We start from the raw sequence: 20,089 nt of genomic DNA, 5'->3' as shown, positions 1-20,089 counted from the left end.
AAAAGATGAGAGAGGCCTGTAATTGTCATCATAGGTACACTTCAACTATGACAGACAAAATGAGAAAAAGAAATCCAGAAAATCACATTGTAGGATTTTTAATGAATTTATTTGCAAATTATGGTGTTATTGATTTGTCCGTTTCCCTATCTAATTCCCTACTTTTAACACTGACACAGTAAAAAAAACAACAGCTCTACAGACTTCACTGTCGTGGTGCCCAGTCAGTACACAACACTATGCTCATCGTGTCTTACCAGGATCAGATGGTGACAGAGGTCTCAGCAGGGTCAGACAGCCAGGGAAGACCAGTCTACGGAGCTCAGATGAGTCTTGCAGTATTTTAACAATACCAGTGAAGTTCCTTCTTGACACCATCGGTAGGCTACAGTCTGGGATCTTGAAATAATGGTTATTTCAATTATTGAACCATTAATTTATATTCTCATATAATGTACAGCAAGATAATTCTTTGTCATGCCTCATCTTATGAGGATCAGATGGTGACAGGGGTCTCAGCAGGGTCAGGCAGCCAGGGAAGACCAGTCTGTGACGGAGAGGAGGTGAATATTTGCAGATACAACACTTTATTCTCTCTGTGCAGCAAACACTGGACAAGCCAGATGCTTCAAAGATTAAAACTATTTTAAGGGAGTCTGACAAACCTCCAAAGTTGATTTCTAAACTGTATCAAGGGTTGATAGAGACTTTTCCTGATGACACAAAACATGTAAAACACAAATGTGAGGAAGACCTGGGAGACACTATTGATGATGATGATGATGAATAGATACAGCTATGTTTGAATGCCCAGTCATGTTCATATCATCTCAGACATAAATGACTGCAGTTTGAATCATGTAGTAACCAAAAGAGTGTTCAAAATATATTTTCTATTTTAGATTCTTCAAAGTAGACACCCTTTCCCTTGATGACAGCTTTGCACACGATTGGCATTCTCTCAACCAGCTTCACCTGGAATAATTTTCCAACAGTCTTGAAGGAGTTCCCACATATGCTGAGCACTTGTTGGCTGATTTTCTTTCACTCTGCGATCCATCTCATCCCAAACCATCTCAATTGAGTTGAGGTTGGGTGATTGTGGAGGCCAGGTCATCTGATGCAGCACTCCATCACTCTCCTTCTTGGTCAAATGGCCCTTACACAGCCTGGAGGTGTGTTTTTGGGTCATTGTCCTGTTGAAAAACACATGATAGTCCCACTAAGCACAAACCAGATGGGATGTGTTTCGCTGCATAATGCTGTGGTAGCCATGCTGGTTAAGTGTGCCTTGAATTCTAAATAAATCACTGACATTGTCACCAGCAAAGCACCCCCACACCGCCTCTTCCATGCTTCATGGTGGGAACCACACAAGGACACGGTAGTTGGAACCAAAAATCTCAAATTTGGACTCATCAGAGCAAAGGACCGATTTCCACCGGTCTAATGTCCATTGCTCGTGTTTCTTGTCCCAAGCAAGTCTCTTCTTCTTATTGGTGTCCTTTAGTAGTGGTTTCTTTGCAGCAATTCGACCATGAAGGCCTGATTCACACAGTCTCCTCTGAACAGTTGATGTTAAGATGTGTCTGTTGATTGAACTTGAACTCTGAAGCATTTATTTGGGCTGCAATTTCTGAGGCTGGTAACTCTAATTAATTTATTATCCTCTGCAGCAGAGGTAACTCTGTATTCCTTACTTTTGGCGGTCCTCTGAGCCAGTTTCATCATCAGTGCTTGAAGAAACTTTCAAAGTTCTTGAAATGTTCTGTATTGACTGACCTTCATGCCTTAAAGTAATGATGGACTGTCGTTTCTCTTTGCTTACTTGAGCTGTTCTTGCCATAATATTGACTTGGCCTTTTACCAAATAGGGCTATCTACTCTCCTGTTACAACACAACTTATTGGCTCAAACGAATTAAGAAAGAAATTCCACACATTTATGAAGCTGGTTGAGAGAATGCCAAGAGTGTGCAAAGCTGTCATCAAGGCCAAGGGTGGTTACGTTGAAGAATCGCAAATATAAAATACATTTTGATTTGTGTAACACTTTAAAAATATATATGTTTACTACATGATTCCATATGTGTTATTTCATAGTTTTGATGTCTTCACTATTATTCTACAATGTAGAAAACAGTAAAAAATAAAGAAAAATCCTTGAATGAGTCGGTGTGTCCAAACTTTTGACTGGTAGTGTACATGCATACATGTAACTGCCAAAATAATGGAAACACTTGAGTAAATGTGGGATACAAAGTACTGTATATTGAAAGCAGGTGCTTCCACACAGGTGTAGCTCCTGAGTTAATTGCAATTAAAATCCCATCATGCTTAGGGGGGGTCATGTATAAAAATGCTGGTCCGGCCATTATTTTGGTTACCATGGCAACCCTAACCCCAACCACAGGGCACGAGTGGTCACTGAACGGGTTGATGAGCATTAAAACAATGTAAACCATATGCCGTGGCCTGCTGGTTACAGTTCTCCCTCCCCCTCCACTGTGTTGTTTAAGACATGTCTATGGAGACTCTGCATTGCTCAGGCCCTGCATTCAGACATTGATGCATTCAGACATTGATGCATGCAGACATTGATGCATTCAGACATACTGTCAAGCCAGTAGGTCTAAGATGAAGTTGCCCCCTACACGCTGATCCTAGGTCCCTTTTTTCTATTCCTCACCACTAGGATTGACTGATCCTAGATCTGTGCCTATGGGAAGACCTTCACCCCGGAGTGCAGCTAACACCGTGTTAAAACCAGATCCTAGATCTGTGCCTATGGGAAGACCTTCACCCCGGAGTGCAGCTAACACCGTGTTAAAACCAGATCTTAGATCTGTGCCTATGGGAAGACCTTCACCCCGGAGTGCAGCTAACACCGTGTTAAAACCAGATCCTAGATCTGTGCCTATGGGAAGACCTTCACCCCGGAGTGCAGCTAACACCGTGTTAAAACTGACAGCATAAAACTAAAGTCTAAATCAGTAGCTGAATGTGATTAGGCTTCCAGGCTATTTCATATTCGTTGATGCCCTTTTGGTAAATCATTTTCTCTTCTTTCATTCCAGAACCTAATAATCTACGGGACTGTGGTTTTGGTTTCTGTTCTGCTGAATGTTTTTCTGCCTACCTGGCAGTCAATAGGCTTGACCTTTTCTCTCTGGATATTTCCCCAATGGCACCCTATTCCCTATATAGTACACTACCTTTGACCAGAGTCCTATGGGCCCTGGTTGTAGTGCACTGCATAATGCAGTCATAGTCAGTGGTGGCTCGCGACAATCTGAAATAATGTTTTCCTCAAGTCAGTTGAATGCGGCACTACTTCATAGAACCGTGGTTACGTGAGTTGAATGCGCCGTTTACTTCATAGAACCGTGGTTACATGAGTTGAATGCGCCGTTTACTTCATAGAACCGTGGTTACATGAGTTGAATGCGCCGTTTACTTCATAGAACCGTGGTTACATGAGTTGAATGCGCCGTTTACTTCATAGAACCGTGGTTACATGAGTTGAATGCGCCGTTTACTTCATAGAACCGTGGTTACATGAGTTGAATGCGCCGTTTACTTCATAGAACCGTGGTTACGTGAGTTGAATGCGCCGTTTACTTCATAGAACCGTGGTTACATGAGTTGAATGCGCCGTTTACTTCATAGAACCGTGGTTACATGAGTTGAATGCGCCGTTTACTTCATAGAACCGTGGTTACGTGAGTTGAATGCGTCGTTTACTTCATAGAACCGTGGTTACGTGAGTTGAATGCGCCGTTTACTTCATAGAACCGTGGTTACGCGAGTAACCTTTTATTAAGTGTCTGGGACAAACGTAGCGGTAAAATGAGTTTTTCTAGTAATGGATTTGGCTCTAGATTTTGCCTGGTTGGAGCTATTACCAATTATGACCCGGAAAGATCCGACTCTCTCAGGAACACGTGTATTCCGTTTCCACCTACAAAGCTGTGCACGGCCCGTTTTTAGAAGGGAGAGTGATTCATCTGCGTAGAACAACTGAGGGAAATCAATTGATTCTCCCACTAACAATGTTAGACTTCAGTGCAGCTTTTGACATTGTCGATTATAGTCTGCTGCTCGAAAAATTGTCATGTCTTTACAACCCCTTCTATAATGTGGATAAAGAGTTACTTGTTTTAACAGAACACAGAGGGTGTTCTTTCATGGAAGCCTCTCAAATATAATCCAGTTAGAATCAGGAATTCCCCAGGGAAGCTGTTTAGGCCCCTTGCTTTTTTCATTCTTTACTATCGACATGCCACTTTGACTTTGAGAAAAGCCAGAGTGTCTATGTATGCGGATGACTCAACACTATACACTTAACAAAGAGTTGCAGTTAGTTTCAGAACGGGTGGTAAGGAATAAGTTCGCCCTAAATATTTCTAAAACTTAAAGCATCGTATTTGGAACAAAACACTCACTAAATCTTGTAATAAATAATGTGGAAATTGAGCAAGTTGAGATGACTAAACTGCTTGGAGTAACACTAGATTGTAAATTGTTATTGTCAAAACATATTAATGCAGTAGTAGCTAAGATGGGGAAAAGTCTGTCCATAATAAAGTGATGCTCTGCCTTAACATCACTATCAACAAGGCAGGTCCTTACAGGCCCTAGTTTCTACCTTCTTAACAGCACTATCAACAAGGCAGGTCCTACAGGCCCTAGTTTCTACATCCTTATTATCAACACTATCAACAAGGCAGGTCCTTACAGGCCCTAGTTTCTACCTTCTTAACAACACTATCAACAAGGCAGGTCCTACAGGCCCTAGTTTCTACCTTCTTAACAGCACTATCAACAAGGCAGGTCCTACAGGCCCTAGTTTCTATCTTAACAACACTATCAACAAGGCAGGTCCTAGTTTCTACCTTCTTAACAACACTATCAACAAGGCAGGTCCTACAGGCCCTCGTTTTTACCTTCTTAACAACACTATCAACAAGGCAGGTCCTACAGGCCCTCGTTTTTACTTTCTTAACAACACTATCAACAAGGCAGGTCCTACAGGCCCTATGTTCTACCTTCTTAACAACACTATCAACAAGGCAGGTCCTACAGGCCCTAGTTTCTACCTTCTTAACAACACTATCAACAAGGCAGGTCCTACAGGCCCTCGTTTCTACCTTCTTAACAACACTATCAACAAGGCAGGTCCTACATGCCCTAGTTTTGTAACACTTGGACTACTGTTCAGTCGTGTGGTCAGGTGCCACAAAAAAGGACTTAGGAAAATTGCAATTGGCTCAGAACAGGGCAGCACGGCTGGCCCTTGGATGTACACAGAGAGCTAACATTAATAATATGCATGTCAATCTCTCCTGGCTCAAAGTGGAGGAGAGATTGACTTCATCACTACTTGTATTTATGAGAGGTATTGACATGTTGAATGCACTGAGCTGTCTGTCTAAACTACTGGCACACAGCTCGGGACACCCCATATGCATACCCCACAAGACATGCTACCAGAGGTCTCTTCACAGTCCCCAAGTCCAGAACAGACTATGGGAGGTGCACAGTACTACATAGAGCCATGACTACATGTAACTCTATTCCACAGTACTACATAGAGCCATGACTACATGGAACTCTATTCCACAGTACTACATAGAGCCATGACTACATGGAACTCTATTCCACAGTACTACATAGAGCCATGACTACATGGAACTCTATTCCACAGTACTACATAGAGCCATGACTACATGGAACTCTATTCCACAGTACTACATAGAGCCATGACTACATGGAACTCTATTCCACAGTACTACATAGAGCCATGACTACATGGAACTCTATTCCACAGTACTACATAGAGCCATGACTACATGTAACTCTATTCCACAGTACTACATAGAGCCATGACTACATGGAACTCTATTCCACAGTACTACATAGAGCCATGACTACATGGAACTCTATTCCACAGTACTACATAGAGCCATGACTACATGGAACTCTATTCCACAGTACTACATAGAGCCATGACTACATGGAACTCTATTCCACAGTACTACATAGAGCCATGACTACATGGAACTCTATTCCACAGTACTACATAGAGCCATGACTACATGGAACTCTATTCCACAGTACTACATAGAGCCATGACTACATGGAACTCTATTCCACAGTACTACATAGAGCCATGACTACATGGAACTCTATTCCACAGTACTACATAGAGCCATGACTACATGGAACTCTATTCCACATCAGATTTAATAAACAGATTAAAAAAACACCTTATGGAACAGCGGGGACCATGAAGCAACACACACACACATTCAATAACATACACATGGATTTAGTACTGTAGATATGTGGTAGTGGTGGAGTAGGGGCCTGAGGGCACACAGTGTGTTGTGAAACCTGTGAATGGATTGTAATGTTTTAAAATGGTATAACCTCTGAGACTATCACAGTGCAGGTGCATTTATACGGAGACTTGATTACACACAGGTGGATTGTATTTATCATCATTAGTCATTTAGGTCAACATTGGATCATTCAGAGATCCTCACTGAACTTCTGGAGAGAGTTTGCTGCACTGACAGTAAAGGGGCTGAATAATTTTGCACGCCCAATTTTTCAGTTTTTGATTTGTTAAAAAAGTTTGAAATATCCAATAAATGTCATTCCACTTCATGATTGTGTCCCACTTGTTGTTGATTCTTCACAAAAAAAATACAGTTTTATATCTTTATGTTTGAAGCCTGAAATGTGGCAAAAGGTCGCAAAGTTCAAGGGGGCCGAATACTTTCGCAAGGCACTGTAAATACAAATATAAGATTGTTTGATCATCTCTGTTTTCCTGAACATAGACTACTTATTTCAGACAGAAATTAGCCATTACCTCCCTGATTTGACATTTATATTGAGATAATGGCAATAAGGTCCGATTCTAAGGATTCATCAAATTATTGTAAATATTTTTTGGTGGAGTGGTGGCAATGAATATAGGGGAAACACTGACCTATATCTTAGGGCTATGCTATAGCCTGTATACTGTAATTGTACCATCCAGTTTTGTATTTAAATAGGCTATTTTCTAGAGGGAAATTTATCCTAACGATTTGAGAATCTACACTAGTAGACCTATTTGAGTTGCAACAATCGAGTATTTAGCATCCTACTGTAGTGACATTGTTAAATCATTGTGTAACAACAATCTAGTAACCTAGTATTTGAGTCAACTGTAACCAACCATATTTTGCAGAGGTATCTCACAGCCTTTTGCCAGGCCGTCATTGTGAATAAGAATTTGTTCTTACTTGACTCACCTGGATTACAAAATACAAAATGCTAAATTACAACAACATTTTTTAACACTATGCCTATATTTGGGCACTTCCTCAGTAACAGAATGATTCTGAGACTCATTTTTCACTTTAAAATGTAAAACCATAAAACGCCAAACACACCTTTATTCTGTTACCAAACTTTGCATCTGCGCTGTTCAGGTAAATCGTTTTTTAATTAACATTTTCAGTGGAAATTGTTAAAAGTAGTCCTTGTGCATAGTTGTGTGGTTTAACTTTGCAATCATTTGGTTTTTGTTTGACATTTTAAATGTCTGAGCATCATTCTGTTAATGTGGGATCAGGTTCCCCCCCGTCCGTGTCGTTTTGGGATCAGGTCCCCCCCCGTCCCGTCCATGTCGTTTTGGGATCGGGTCCCCCCCGCCCGTGTCGTTTTGGGATCGGGTCCCCTCCGCCCGTGTCGTTTTGGGATCAGGTCCTCCACGTCCGTGTCGTTTTGGGATCAGGTCCCCCCACCCCCCGCCCGTGTCGTTTTGGGATCAGGTCGTCCCCCCCCCCCCCCCCCCCCGCCGGTGTCGTTTTGGGATCTGGTCCGTGTCGTTTTGGAATCAGGCCCCTCCCGTTTTGGGATCAGGTCCGTGTCGTTTTGGGATCAGGTCCTCCGTGTCGTTTTGGGATCCCCCCCCCCGCCCGTGTCGTTTTGGGATCAGGTCCCCCCCCCCCCCCCGCCCGTGTCGTTTTGGGATCAGGTCCTCCCCCCCCGTCCGTGTCGTTTTGGGATCAGGTCCTCCCCCCCGTCCGTGTCGTTTTGGGATCGGGTCCCCCCCATCCGTGTCGTTTTGGGATCAGGCCCCCCCCACCCCGCCCGTGTCGTTTTGGGATCCCGTGTCGTTTTGGGATCCCCCCCCCCCCGCCCGTGTCAGGTCCCCCCCCCCCCTCCCCGCCCGTGTCATTTTGGGATCAGGTCCCCCCGTGTCGTTTTGGGATCAGGTCCTCCCCGTCCGTGTCGTTTTGGGATCCCCGGGTCCGTGTCGTTTTGGGATCGAGCCCCCCCCCCGTCCCTGTCGTTTTGGGATCAGGTCCCCCCCCGCCCGTGTCGTTTTGGGATCAGGTCCGTGTCGTTTTGGGATCGGGCCCCCCCCCGCCCTTGTCGTTTTGGGATCAGGTCCCCCCCCCCCCGCCCGTGTCGTTTTGGGATCAGGCCCCCCCCCGCCCGTGTCGTTTTGGGATCAGGTCGCCCCCCCCCCCCCGCCCGTGTCGTTTTGGGATCGGGTCCGTGTCGTTTTGGGATCAGGCCCCCCCCCCGTCCATGTCGTTTTGGGATCAGGTCCTCTCCGTCCGTGTCGTTTTGGGATCAGGTCCCCCCCCCCGCCCGTGTCGTTTTGGGATCGGGTCCGTGTTGTTCTGGGATCGGGCCCCCCCCGTCCCTGTTGTTTTGGGATCAGGCCCCCCCCCCGCCCGCCCGTGTCGTTTTGGGATCGGGTCCGTGTCGTTTTGGGATCAGGTGTCCCCCCCCCCCGCCCGTGTCGTTTTGGGATCGGGTCCGTGTCGTTTTGGGATCAGGCCCCCCCCCCCCGTCCCTGTTGTTTTGGGATCAGGCCCCCCCCGTCCGTGTCGTTTTGGGATCAGGCCCCCCGTCCCTGTCGTTTTGGGATCAGGTCCCCCCCCCCCCGCCCGTGTCGTTTTGGGATCAGGTCCCCCCCCCCCCCCCCCGCCCGTGTCGTTTTGGGATCGGGTCCGTGTCGTTTTGGGATCAGCCCCCGCCCGTGTCGTTTTGGGATCAGGCCCCCCCCCCGCCCGTGTCGTTTTGGGATCGGGTCCGTGTCGTTTTGGGATCAGCCCCCGCCCGTGTCGTTTTGGGATCAGGCCCCCCCCCCGCCCGTGTCGTTTTGGGATCAGGTCCCCCCCCCCCGCCCGTGTCGTTTTGGGACCGGGTCCGTGTCGTTTTGGGATCAGGTCCCCCCCGCCCGTGTCGTTTTGGGATCAGGTCCCCCCCCGCCCGTGTCGTTTTGGGATCGGGTCCGTGTCGTTTTGGGATCAGGCCCCCCCCGTCCCCTGTCGTTTTGGGATCAGGTCCTCCGTGTCGTTTTGGGATCAAGTCCCCCCCTGCCCGTGTCGTTTTGGGATCAGGCCCCCCCCGTCCCTGTCGTTTTGGGATCAGGTCCTCCCCGTCCGTGTCGTTTTGGGATCAGGCCCCCCCCCCCCCGCCCGTGTCGTTTTGGGATCAGGTCCCCCCCCCCCGCCCGTGTCGTTTTGGGATCAGGTCCGTGTCGTTTTGGGATCAGGCCCCCCCCGTCCCTGTCGTTTTGGGATCAGGTCCTCCCCGTCCGTGTCGTTTTGGGATCGGGTCCCCCTTCCGTGCCGTCTTACTCATTATTATCTAAAAGGAAGTTTCAGACTGAACCAAAGGCATCTCTCCTAATATACAGCTCTTTGTGCTAGGTGTTTCCTGCAGGTTTTCCCTGGTTGTGTCTCCTCATCACTCAGCGCTACGCCATAAATGACACAATTACGTACGTAATTGCACCCTGTGCCCTATATAGTGCACTACGTTTGACTAGAGTAGTGCACTACATAGGGCACAGGGTGCAATTACGGATGTTCAAAGTGTCTTCTTCCTTCATTAAAGGTTGAGTAGGATTATCCTCTTTCATGAAGGAAACCACGGACTCCTTGTCTGTCTGAGACCAGATACACACACACACACACACACACACACACACACACAGACACACACACTGAACAAACATACTGAACACGGCAGTGACACAGCACAATGTCACAGCTAACCCCCCCTTCTCAACCCACCACACACACACTGAACAAACACACTGAACACGGCAGTGACACAGCACAATGTCACAGCTAACCCCCCCCTTCTCAACCCAGCACACACGAACACTGATGCACACACACCACACACACAGTCCCCTCCTCAACCCAAGTCGCTCCCAATTTACCCTGCTCATTAGGACTGGTGACGGAGCCTCTGACCTTTCGCTAATTTTAGAGTGCAATCTTTCGTCTCTCTCCTTATTTAGGGTGGTTTTAGTTCAGGGAAGCCATGGAGAGAATCCAACCAAATCATGAGAAACTAAAAGGAGAGAGGCCACCGTAGGCAGACCTGTCACTCAAGAGAAGACAGGCTATGTGCACACTGCCCACAAAATGAGGTTAGAAAATGAGCTGCACTTCCTAACCTCCTGCCAAATGTATGACCATATTAGAGACACACATTTCCCTCAGATTACACAGATAGAGAGAGAGACTTAATACAGTTTGTCCCAATTGTTTACTCACTAAAACTGGACCATAAAGGCACAATGACCCAAAACTGTAACTCATTTAGAAGAACCAGACACCAAATCTGCAATACAACTGGCACATGTTGTTTCTTCACACTCCGATTGCAATTCTATAACAAACATTTGGACAAGCCACCTTCACAACTAAAATATATTGTGTACAAATGAAATGTGACACTGTTCGACAAGCTAAGCTCAATTTCTCTCATCACAAGTGCAAACACTAATTGCGTAAATGTTCACTTTGCAATCAGACCATGTTGAAATATAAAACAACATTTTTGTTGTTGTTGTTGCGTTTGTGTTCCCCTCTGAGTATACAAACAATTATACAGTGAAACAACAACACATTGGTCTCTGAAATAGCTTCTGATAGTAATGTTTTGAATATGTCACATTAGTGTGATCTCGGTTGTCACAAAATTAGATTTATTTGATGTGTGTGTGTTTGTGTGTTTCATTTGTATGCAGAGTTTAATTTTGAGGCGGGATTACATTATTATGATTGATGTGTTTTAATTTGATAAGATGTTTGGGGAAATTAATTAATTAGTACCTGAGATGGTGTTTCAGCAAACGTCTAACATTTGGGAAAAAGTCTATGGAATTTGAAATTATTTATACTTTTTGATACTTAAGTATATTATTGCAATTCCATTTAATACTTAAGTATATTTTTAAAACATTTTACTGATTTAAAAAAAAGTGTTATTATTATTTTATTATTTATTTATTTTACTGAGTATTTTACTGAGAGACTCACTTTTACTTGAGTCATTTTCTAAGGTATCTTTACTTTTACTCAAGTATGACATTTGGGTACTTTTTCCTCCACTGGGTACACCAATCTAGTACCGGGTTGGCCACCCCTTTGCCATGAAGGGAGGCACCTGGTCAGCAACAATGTTCAGATACGCTGTGGTGTTCAATCGTTGCTCAGTTGGTATCTCAAGGGACTTAACGTGTGCCAGAAAAACATTCCCACACCTTTATACCAACGCCACCAGCCTGTACCGTTGACACCAGGCAGAATGGGGCCATGGACTTGTGCTGCTCACGCAAAACCTTGTTCCTGCCAGCAGCATGATGCAACAGGAACTGGGATTTGTCGGACCAGGCGATGTTTTTCCACTCTTCTATTGTCCAGTGTTGGTGATGGCGTCCCTGCTGGATCCGCTTCTTCTTGTTTTTAGTTGACTTCATGTTTATAAAATAATACAAAATAATGACACTGAATTCTAAGCAAATCTTGTCTGCCCTGGTCAGGTATTCTGCCAATGTGTACTTTTTTGTTTATGGCCAAAAACATTTAAATTTGCGTAGTTCTATCCAGTGTGTCGTGTAATAATATTGTAGTTTTCTCGTGATTTGGTTGTGTCTAATGGTAATACTGTCCTTGGGCTCTGTGGAGTCTGTTTCAAATCAAATTTCATTTGTCACATGCGCTGAATACAACCTTACTGTGAAATGCTTACTTACAAGCCCTTAACCAACAAGGCAGAAAATATTTGCTAAAATAATTTTATAAACCCAAGTAAAAAAAAATTTAAAAAAAGAATTTTAAAATATCACAAAATAACAATAATGAGGTTTATACAGTGGGTACCGGTACCTAGTCAATGTGCAGGGATAATGGAGGTAATATAGATAATGTGTAGGTATGTGTTTTGATCAGAGCTCCAGAATCAACTGGCTGAGAGGGGACCCTTCTCTAGGTGATGGCTTTGTTATGGAAGGTTTGGCAATCACTTCATTTTAGGTGGTTGTAGGATTTAATGACTCCTTTCTGGATTTTGATCATGAGCTGATATTTTTCAAATTCTTCTCTATGTGCATTAACTGTTTTTTTAAACGTAGTACATTGATGTTTTGGCAAGTCTTAGTTGGACCACAACCAAAGAGGGCAATGAGTTCTATAACTGATTCAAGTATTTTTTGCCAGATCCTAATTGGGGATGTCTAATTTTATGTACCATTTGATGGCGTAGAAGGCCCTTCTTGCGGTGTGTGTGTCTCTTTCTCTCTCAGGTCGTTGTCAAAGGTGTTTATTCCACAGACTCGTGTGACATATTTTTCTTGGCGTGGAGGATTTTAGCTATCGTTGTTTTGAGAGACAATTTTATTTTCCTGTTTCGGTCTCTCACTCACCGCCCCCCCCCCCCCCCCCCCCAGCTCTGAACTCTACCCTAGTGTACTACAGCTCTGAACTCTACCCTACTGTACTACAGCTCTGAGTCATGAGGTGCCCAGTGATGTAGAACTCCCTAACGAGCTAAAGGCCTTTTATCCTTGCTTCGAGGAATTCGACCCTGAGTCTTGCATGAAAGGCCCTGTTGTTCCGGATGACTGTGTTATCTCGCAGGTTAACTATGGGTGTAACGGTACACGTATTCGTACCAAACCGTTCGTTACAGGGACCTCGGTCCACACTGTGAACCCGATTTGAATACATAAAAATGTATATATATTTACTACATAAAAACACTATAGGCTATGCCTCTTGAGTAAATTTGAGCTGAATTTTTTTTCCCCGGGCTCTTCCGTTTTAAAATACATTCTGTACAGTCTTAGGGCGCATATCCGCGTCTATAAACCATTCTCATTGGTTGAAAATAGGGAGTTTGAGCACCTCGTGAAAGTGCTTGAGCCACGTTGCAAGCTTTCCTCTTGCATCCATTCAAGCTGCCGGGTAGTACCAGCTCTATTTAAGCAAGCCAAAGACCAAGTTTTCAATGAATTGGTCAATGAACCCTGTGTTTCTCGTACTTAAGGGACAGCCCATCACGTTACCCTGGAGAAACGCCCCACCCCCCTTTATGAGAGTCACAAGTGAGCATCTGACACTGAAGGAGATATGGTGCATCCGTAACCAAGTGGGAATTTCCCACATACGACTGGGGAAAAATACACTTGAATCCCCCCCCCCCCCCCCACTTCTCTCATTTGGTGGCCTTTGATAGCCTCTTATAACAGCATTTTCGTCAGTTAAATGCAACCACAAAACATTTTATTTATAAAGTCCAGAATCCTCCAACCAGAATTTCTGGAAAACCAGGGAATTTTATTGAAAGTTCACAGAATTTCCTTCAAATACCTCATTAGTATCTATCCTGATGCCTAGTCACTTTACCCTGTCTTCAAGCACAGTGGGGCAAAAAAAGTATTTAGTCAGCCACCAATTGTGCAAGTTCTCCCACTTAAACAGATGAGAGGCCTGTAATTTTCCTCATAGGTACACTTCAACTATGACAGACAAAATGAGGGGAAAAAAATCCAGAAAATCACATTGTAGGATTTTTAATTAATTTATTTGCAAATTATGGTGGAAATTAAGTATTTGGTCACCTACAAACAAGCAAGATTTCTGGCTCTCACAGACCTGTAACTTCTTCTTTAAGAGGCTCCTCTGTCCTCCACTCGTTGCCTGTATTAATGGCACCTGTTTAAACTTGTTATCAGTATAAAATACACTTGTCCACAACCTCAAACAGTCACACTCCAAACTCCACTATGGCCAAGACCAAAGAGCTGTCAAAGGACACCAGAAACAAAATTGTAGACCTGCACCGGGCTGGGAAGACTGAATCTGCAATAGGTAAGCAGCTTGGTTTGAAGAAATCAACTGTGGGAGGGGAATTCCAGCTCGGGAATTCCAGCTCGGAATCTCAGGCCTCTTTCTAGAGCTCTTTGGTATTTTATTAGGATCCCCATTAGCTGTTGCAAAAACAGCAGCTACTCTTCCACACAAAACAGGAAACATGATATATAATACAGAACATTAATAGACATGAACAGCCATAACTACATCGATTAAAAAATGTAAAAGATGCACATAGCCACATGTGAATACATACACAGAAACTATCTAGTTCAGATTGGGGAGAGGCGATGTGCCGCGAGGCGTTGTGCCGCGAGGCGATGTGCCGCGAGGCGATGTGCCGCGAGGCGATGTGCCGCGAGGCGATGTGCCGCGAGGCGATGTGCCGCGAGGCGTTGTGCCGCGAGGCGTGCCGCGAGGCGTTGTGCCGCGAAGAGTTGTGCCGCGAGGTGTTGCTTTATCTGTTTTTGAAACCAGGTTTGCTGTTTATTTGAGCAATATGATATGGGAGTTCCATGCAATATGGGCTCTATATAATACTGTACGCTTTCTTGAATTTGTTCTGGATTTGGGGACTGTGAAAAGACCCCTGGTGGCATGTCTGATGGGATAAGTGTGTGTTTGTGTCAGAGCTCTGTGTAAGTTGACAATGCAAACTATTTGGGATTTTCTACACGTTTCTTGTAAAAAGAAGTGATGCAATCACTCTCCTCAACTCTTAGCCAAGAGACACTGACATGCATAGTATTTATATCAGCCCTGTGATTACAATGAAGAGCAAGACATTTTGCTCTGTTCTGGACCAGCTGCAGCTTAACTAGGTCTTTCCTTGCAGCACTGGACCACACGACTGGACAATAATCAAAGATAAGACAGAACTAGAGCCTGCAGAACTTGCTTTCGGGGAGTGTGGTGTCAAAATCTCTTTATTACGGACAGACCTCTCCCCATCTTTAAAACCATAGAATCTATATGTTTTGACCATGACAGTTTACAATCTAAGGTAACGCCAAGTAATTTAGTCTCCTCAACTTGTTCAACGGCCACACAATTCATTACCAGATTCAGCTGAGGTCTAGAACTTAGGGAATGATTTGCACCAAATACAATACTCTTAGTTTTAGAGATATTCAGGACCAGTTTATTACTGGCCACCCATTCCAAAACAAACTGCTACTCTTTGAGAGTTTCTGTGACTTCATTAGCGGTGGTTGCTGATGCGTAGCTGGTTGAATCATCAGCATACATGGACACATGCTTTGTTGAATGCATTAACAACAGGGATCTAGACAGCCACAAACGCGGGACAATCTGCGGTCCCAGCCACGCGCTACGTTCAAGCCCTCAAACCCCGCTAGCTTGATAGGCAGCTAGCTAGCAGCTAGACTAGCTGCTACACCAAATAGCTCCTCCGACCCGGCCTTGGTCGGCAGGATCACTGGACAGAGAATAGCAGTCCCAGCAACTGATGCAGACTGTTAGCGGGATCCAAAGTAAGAAGTTAGCTAGCTGCTAAGAACTTTCCAATACACTTTCAAAACAACAAACCGAGCTTTCCCTCGTTCCGCGTTCAACAGGAAGTTAACTTCTTTGGGACTGGGGGACAGTATTGAGAAGCTTGGATAAAAAGGTGCCCAGAGTAAACTGTCTGCTACTCAGCCATTAAAGCTGAATATGCATATAATTAGTAGATTTTGATAGAAAACACTCTGAAGTTTCTACAACTGTTTGAATGATGTCTGTGAGTATAACAGAACTCATATGGCAGGCAAAAACCTGAGAAAAAATCCAACCAGGAAGTGAGAAATCTGAGGTTAGTAGTTTTTCAAGATATTGCCTATTGAATATACAGTGTCTATGGGGTAATATTGCACTTCCTATGGCTTCCACTACATGTCAACAGTCTTTAGAACCTTGTTTGACGCTTCTACTGTGAAGGAGGGGGGAATGAGAGCTGAATGAGTCAGGGCTCTCACGTGAGAGTGACCTGCGTTCCATTGCATTTCTACAGACAAAGGAATTTTCCGGTTGAAACATTATTGAAGATTTATGATAAAAACATCCTAAAGATTGATTCTATACTTCGTTTGACATGTTTCTACAAACTGTAATATGACTTTTCATCTGAACTTTCCCCTGGACTTGCCCGCGCCTCCGTGAGTTTGGATTGTGTACTAAACGCGCAAACAAAAATGAGGTATTTGGACATAAATGATGGACATTATCAAACAAAATAAATATTTATTGTGGAACTGGGATTCCTGGGAGTGCATTCTGATGAAGATCATCAAAGGTAAGTGAATATTTATAATGCTATTTCTGACTTCTGTTGACACCACAACATGGCGGATATCTCTATGGCTTGTTTTTGTGTCTGAGCGCCGTTCTCAGATTATTGCATGGTGAAACTTTTCCGGAAAGTTTTTTTGAAATCTGACACAGCGGTTCCATTAAGGAGTAGTGGATCTAAAATCCCATGCATAACACTTGTATCTTTTAGCAATGTTTATTATGAGTATTTCTGTAAATTGATGTGGCTCTCTGCAAAATCACCGGATGTTTTGGAACTACTGAAAATAACGCACCAATGTAAACTGAGATTTTTGCATATAAATATGAACTTTATCGAACAAAACATACATGTATTGTGTAACATGAAGTCCTATGAGTGTCATCTGATGAAGATCATCAAAGGTTAGTGATTAATTTGATCTCTTTCTGCTTTTTGTGTCGCCTCTCTTTTGCTGGAAAAATGGCTGTGTTTCTCTGTGACGAGGCGGTGACCTAACATAATCGTTTGGTCTGTTTTCGCAGTAAAGCCTTTTTGAAATTGGACACTGTGGCTGGATTTACAACAAGTTTATCTTTAAAATGGTGTAAAATACTTGTATGTTTGAGGAATTTTAATTATGGGATTTCTGTTTTTGAATTTGGCGCCATGCAATTTCACTGGCTGCTGTTGAGGTGGGACGCTAACGTCCCACATATCCCAGAGAAGTTAAGAGTTCATATAAGGAAAACAGTCAATTGAAATAAAAAAATTAGGCCCTAATCTATGGATTTCACATGACTGGGCAGGGGTGCAACCATGGGTGGGCCTGGTAGGGCATAGGCCAACCCACTGGGGAGCCAGGCCCAGCCAATCAGAATGAGGGCTTTATTACATACAAAATTACTTATTCGTTTCATCAGCTGTCTGGGCGACTGGTCTCAGACGATCCAGCAGGTGAAGAAGCCAGATGTGGAGGTCCTGGGCTGGCGTGGTTACATGTGGTTGTGAGGCCAGTTGAACGTACTGCCAAATTCTCTAAAACAACGTTGGAGGCGGCTTATGGTAGAGAAATTAACATTTAAATTCTCTGGCAACAGCTCTAGTGGACATTCCTGCAGTCAGCGTGCCAATTGCACGCTCCCTCAACTTGAGACATCTGTGGCATTGTGTTGTGGGACAAAACTGGACATTTTAGTGGCCTTTTATTGTCCCCAGCACAAGGCGCACCTGTGTAATGATAATGCTTCTTGATAATCCATCCATCTGACAGGTGTGGCATATCTTGGCAAAAGAGAAATGCTCATTAACAGAGATGTTAACACTTTTTGTGCCTATGGAAATAGGATCTTTTTACATGTTGCGTCTTTATATTTTGGTTCAGTATAGTATCATTGTTTGGTTTTCTTTGTGCTGACACACTAGTATTCTACATCTTGTGTGCGTGTGTGTGTGTGTGTGTGTGTGTGTTAGGAGGCAGCTGGAGAGGACAGATTGGGTCTGGCTGGAGGAGAGGGAGATGGAGACCGAGAGTCTAACGCAGGCACTCCAGAAGTTCCTCCCTCCACAGTAGACAACACTCCACAGTTCCTCAACAAGGCTGTGGAGGGCCTCAACCCCAGGTAACACACACACAAATACACACACACTTCAGTGTCTCAACAGGAAGTTGAGGCGGGAATGTGCGTTAAAACCCCCCTAAGGTCGATGACCACGCCCCCCCCCCCCCCCGCAAATCTAATTAGCATAATAAAACAATCCCCGAGCAAGAAATAATGTGGGGGGGGGGGGGGGGGGGGGCTTCTGCATTGGATGAGTCTCAATCCTCCGCTCTGTCGATTATTCTGCATCTGGAGAAAGGTGGCCGAGCTAAAGTGGTGTTTGTCAGACCATGTGATATCCAGAAAATCAGTCTTCTCACGTCCGAACTGTTGGCCTACAAACGACTATGACCCCTCTATGGAAAGATGAGACTCTCACAAACACGATGGTGTTCTCCGTCTTGGTCTACGACTCCCACAAGTGTCTTGGCCAGAACTTGTCGGTGTCGACCAATTAGGGTTTCCAATCTCTTCAAAAGAATGTGGTGAACGATGTTGTCAGAAGCGGCACTAAGGCCTAGGAGCACAAGGGCAGATGCAGAGCCTCGGTCTGACGCCATTAAATGGTAATTTACTACCTAATTTACTACCTTTTACGAGCGCAGTCTCAGTAATATGATGGGGTCTGAAACCAGACTGAAGTGTTTCGTATAGGTTATTTGTCTTCAGGAAGGCAGTGAGTTGCTACACAACAGGTTTTTTTTTAAACAGGGAGATTCGATATAGGCCAATTTTAATACCTTTAAAAAATATATATATTCAGAGTCAAGCTTTGGCTTTACAAGAGGCTTTATTACTGCAACATTAAGTGAGTTTGGTACACATCCTGAGGACAGGGAGCTGTAAATTATGTTCAACATAGGAGGGTCAAACACAGGAAGTAGCTCTTTCGGTAGTTTAGTTGGAATAGGGTCCAGTATGCAGCTTGAAGGTTTAGAGGCCATGTTTATTTTCATCAATGTGTCAAGAGATATAGTACTAAAAAAAACTTGCAGACTCAGGACAACCTGAGCTTTGGAGGAATACGCAGATTTAAAGAGGAGTCCGTCATTTGCTTTCTAATGATCATGATCTTTTCCTCAAAGAAGTTCATGAATTTATTCCTGCTGAAGTGAAAGCCATCCTCTCTTGGGGAATGCTGCTTTTTAGTTAGCTTTGCGACAGTATCAAAAATACATTTTGGATTGTTCTTATTCTCCTCAATTAGGTTGGAAAAATAGGCTAATCGAGCTTAAAAGTGATGGCTCTTCGATATTGCACGCTACGGTCTTTCCAAGCCGGTCGGAAAACTTTAGGTTTGGTGGAGCGCCATTTACGTTCCAATTTTCTAGAAGCGTGTTTGAGCTCGGGTATTTTCTGTACAGCAAGGAGCTAATTTCTTGTGACAAATGTTTTTGAGGTTTTTAAGGGTGCAACTGCATCTCGGGTATTACTCAAGGTTAAACATAGATCCTTGGTTAGGTGGTTAACGTATGTTTGTAATGCGACGTCCTTGGGTAGAAGGAGGGAGTCTAGAAGGGCATCTAGGAATCTTTGGGTGTCCGAGAATGTATAGCTCGACATTTTGATCATCCTTGGTTGGGGTCTGAGCAGATACTTTTTTTTGCGGTTGCGTATGTAATAAAATGGTGGTCCGATAGTCCAGGATTATGAAGAAAAGCATTTAAATTCACAATATTTATTCCACAGGACAAAACTAGGTCCGGAGTATGACTGTGGCAATGCATAGGTCCGAAGACATGTTGGACAAAACCCACTGAGTCGATGATGGCTCCGAAAGGTCTTTTAGAGTGGGTCTGTGGACTTTTCCATGTGAATATTGAAGTCACCAAATATTTTAATATTATCTGCCATGACTACAAGGTCCAATAGGAGCTCAGTGAGGAACGCTGTATATGTCCCAGAAGGCCTGTAAAAAGTAGCTATAAAAAGGCTGCATAGATTTCATGACTAGAAGCTCAAAAGACGAAAACGTATTGATGTATCTGTGTGTGTTGATGTATCTGTGTGTGTGTGTTGATGTGTATCTGT

The 20,089-nt window shown here is 44.1% G+C and overlaps 1 protein-coding gene across 1 annotated transcript in view; it reads left to right on the top strand.

Moving 5' to 3' along the window:
* LOC139389675 (CDP-diacylglycerol synthase (phosphatidate cytidylyltransferase) 1) overlaps positions 1–20,089 on the top strand; it is a 50,024-nt gene that overhangs the window by 2,968 nt on the left and 26,967 nt on the right. The window contains exon 3 of the mRNA XM_071136556.1: positions 17,931–18,079. Coding sequence (XP_070992657.1) covers positions 17,931–18,079 — 149 coding nt within the window. The remainder of the gene's footprint in view (positions 1–17,930; positions 18,080–20,089) is intronic.

The sequence above is a fragment of the Oncorhynchus clarkii genome, chromosome 30 (assembly GCF_045791955.1).
Source record: "Oncorhynchus clarkii lewisi isolate Uvic-CL-2024 chromosome 30, UVic_Ocla_1.0, whole genome shotgun sequence".
Taxonomy (NCBI): Eukaryota; Metazoa; Chordata; class Actinopteri; order Salmoniformes; family Salmonidae; genus Oncorhynchus; species Oncorhynchus clarkii.
This window is presented reverse-complemented; position numbering and strand designations above follow the sequence as displayed.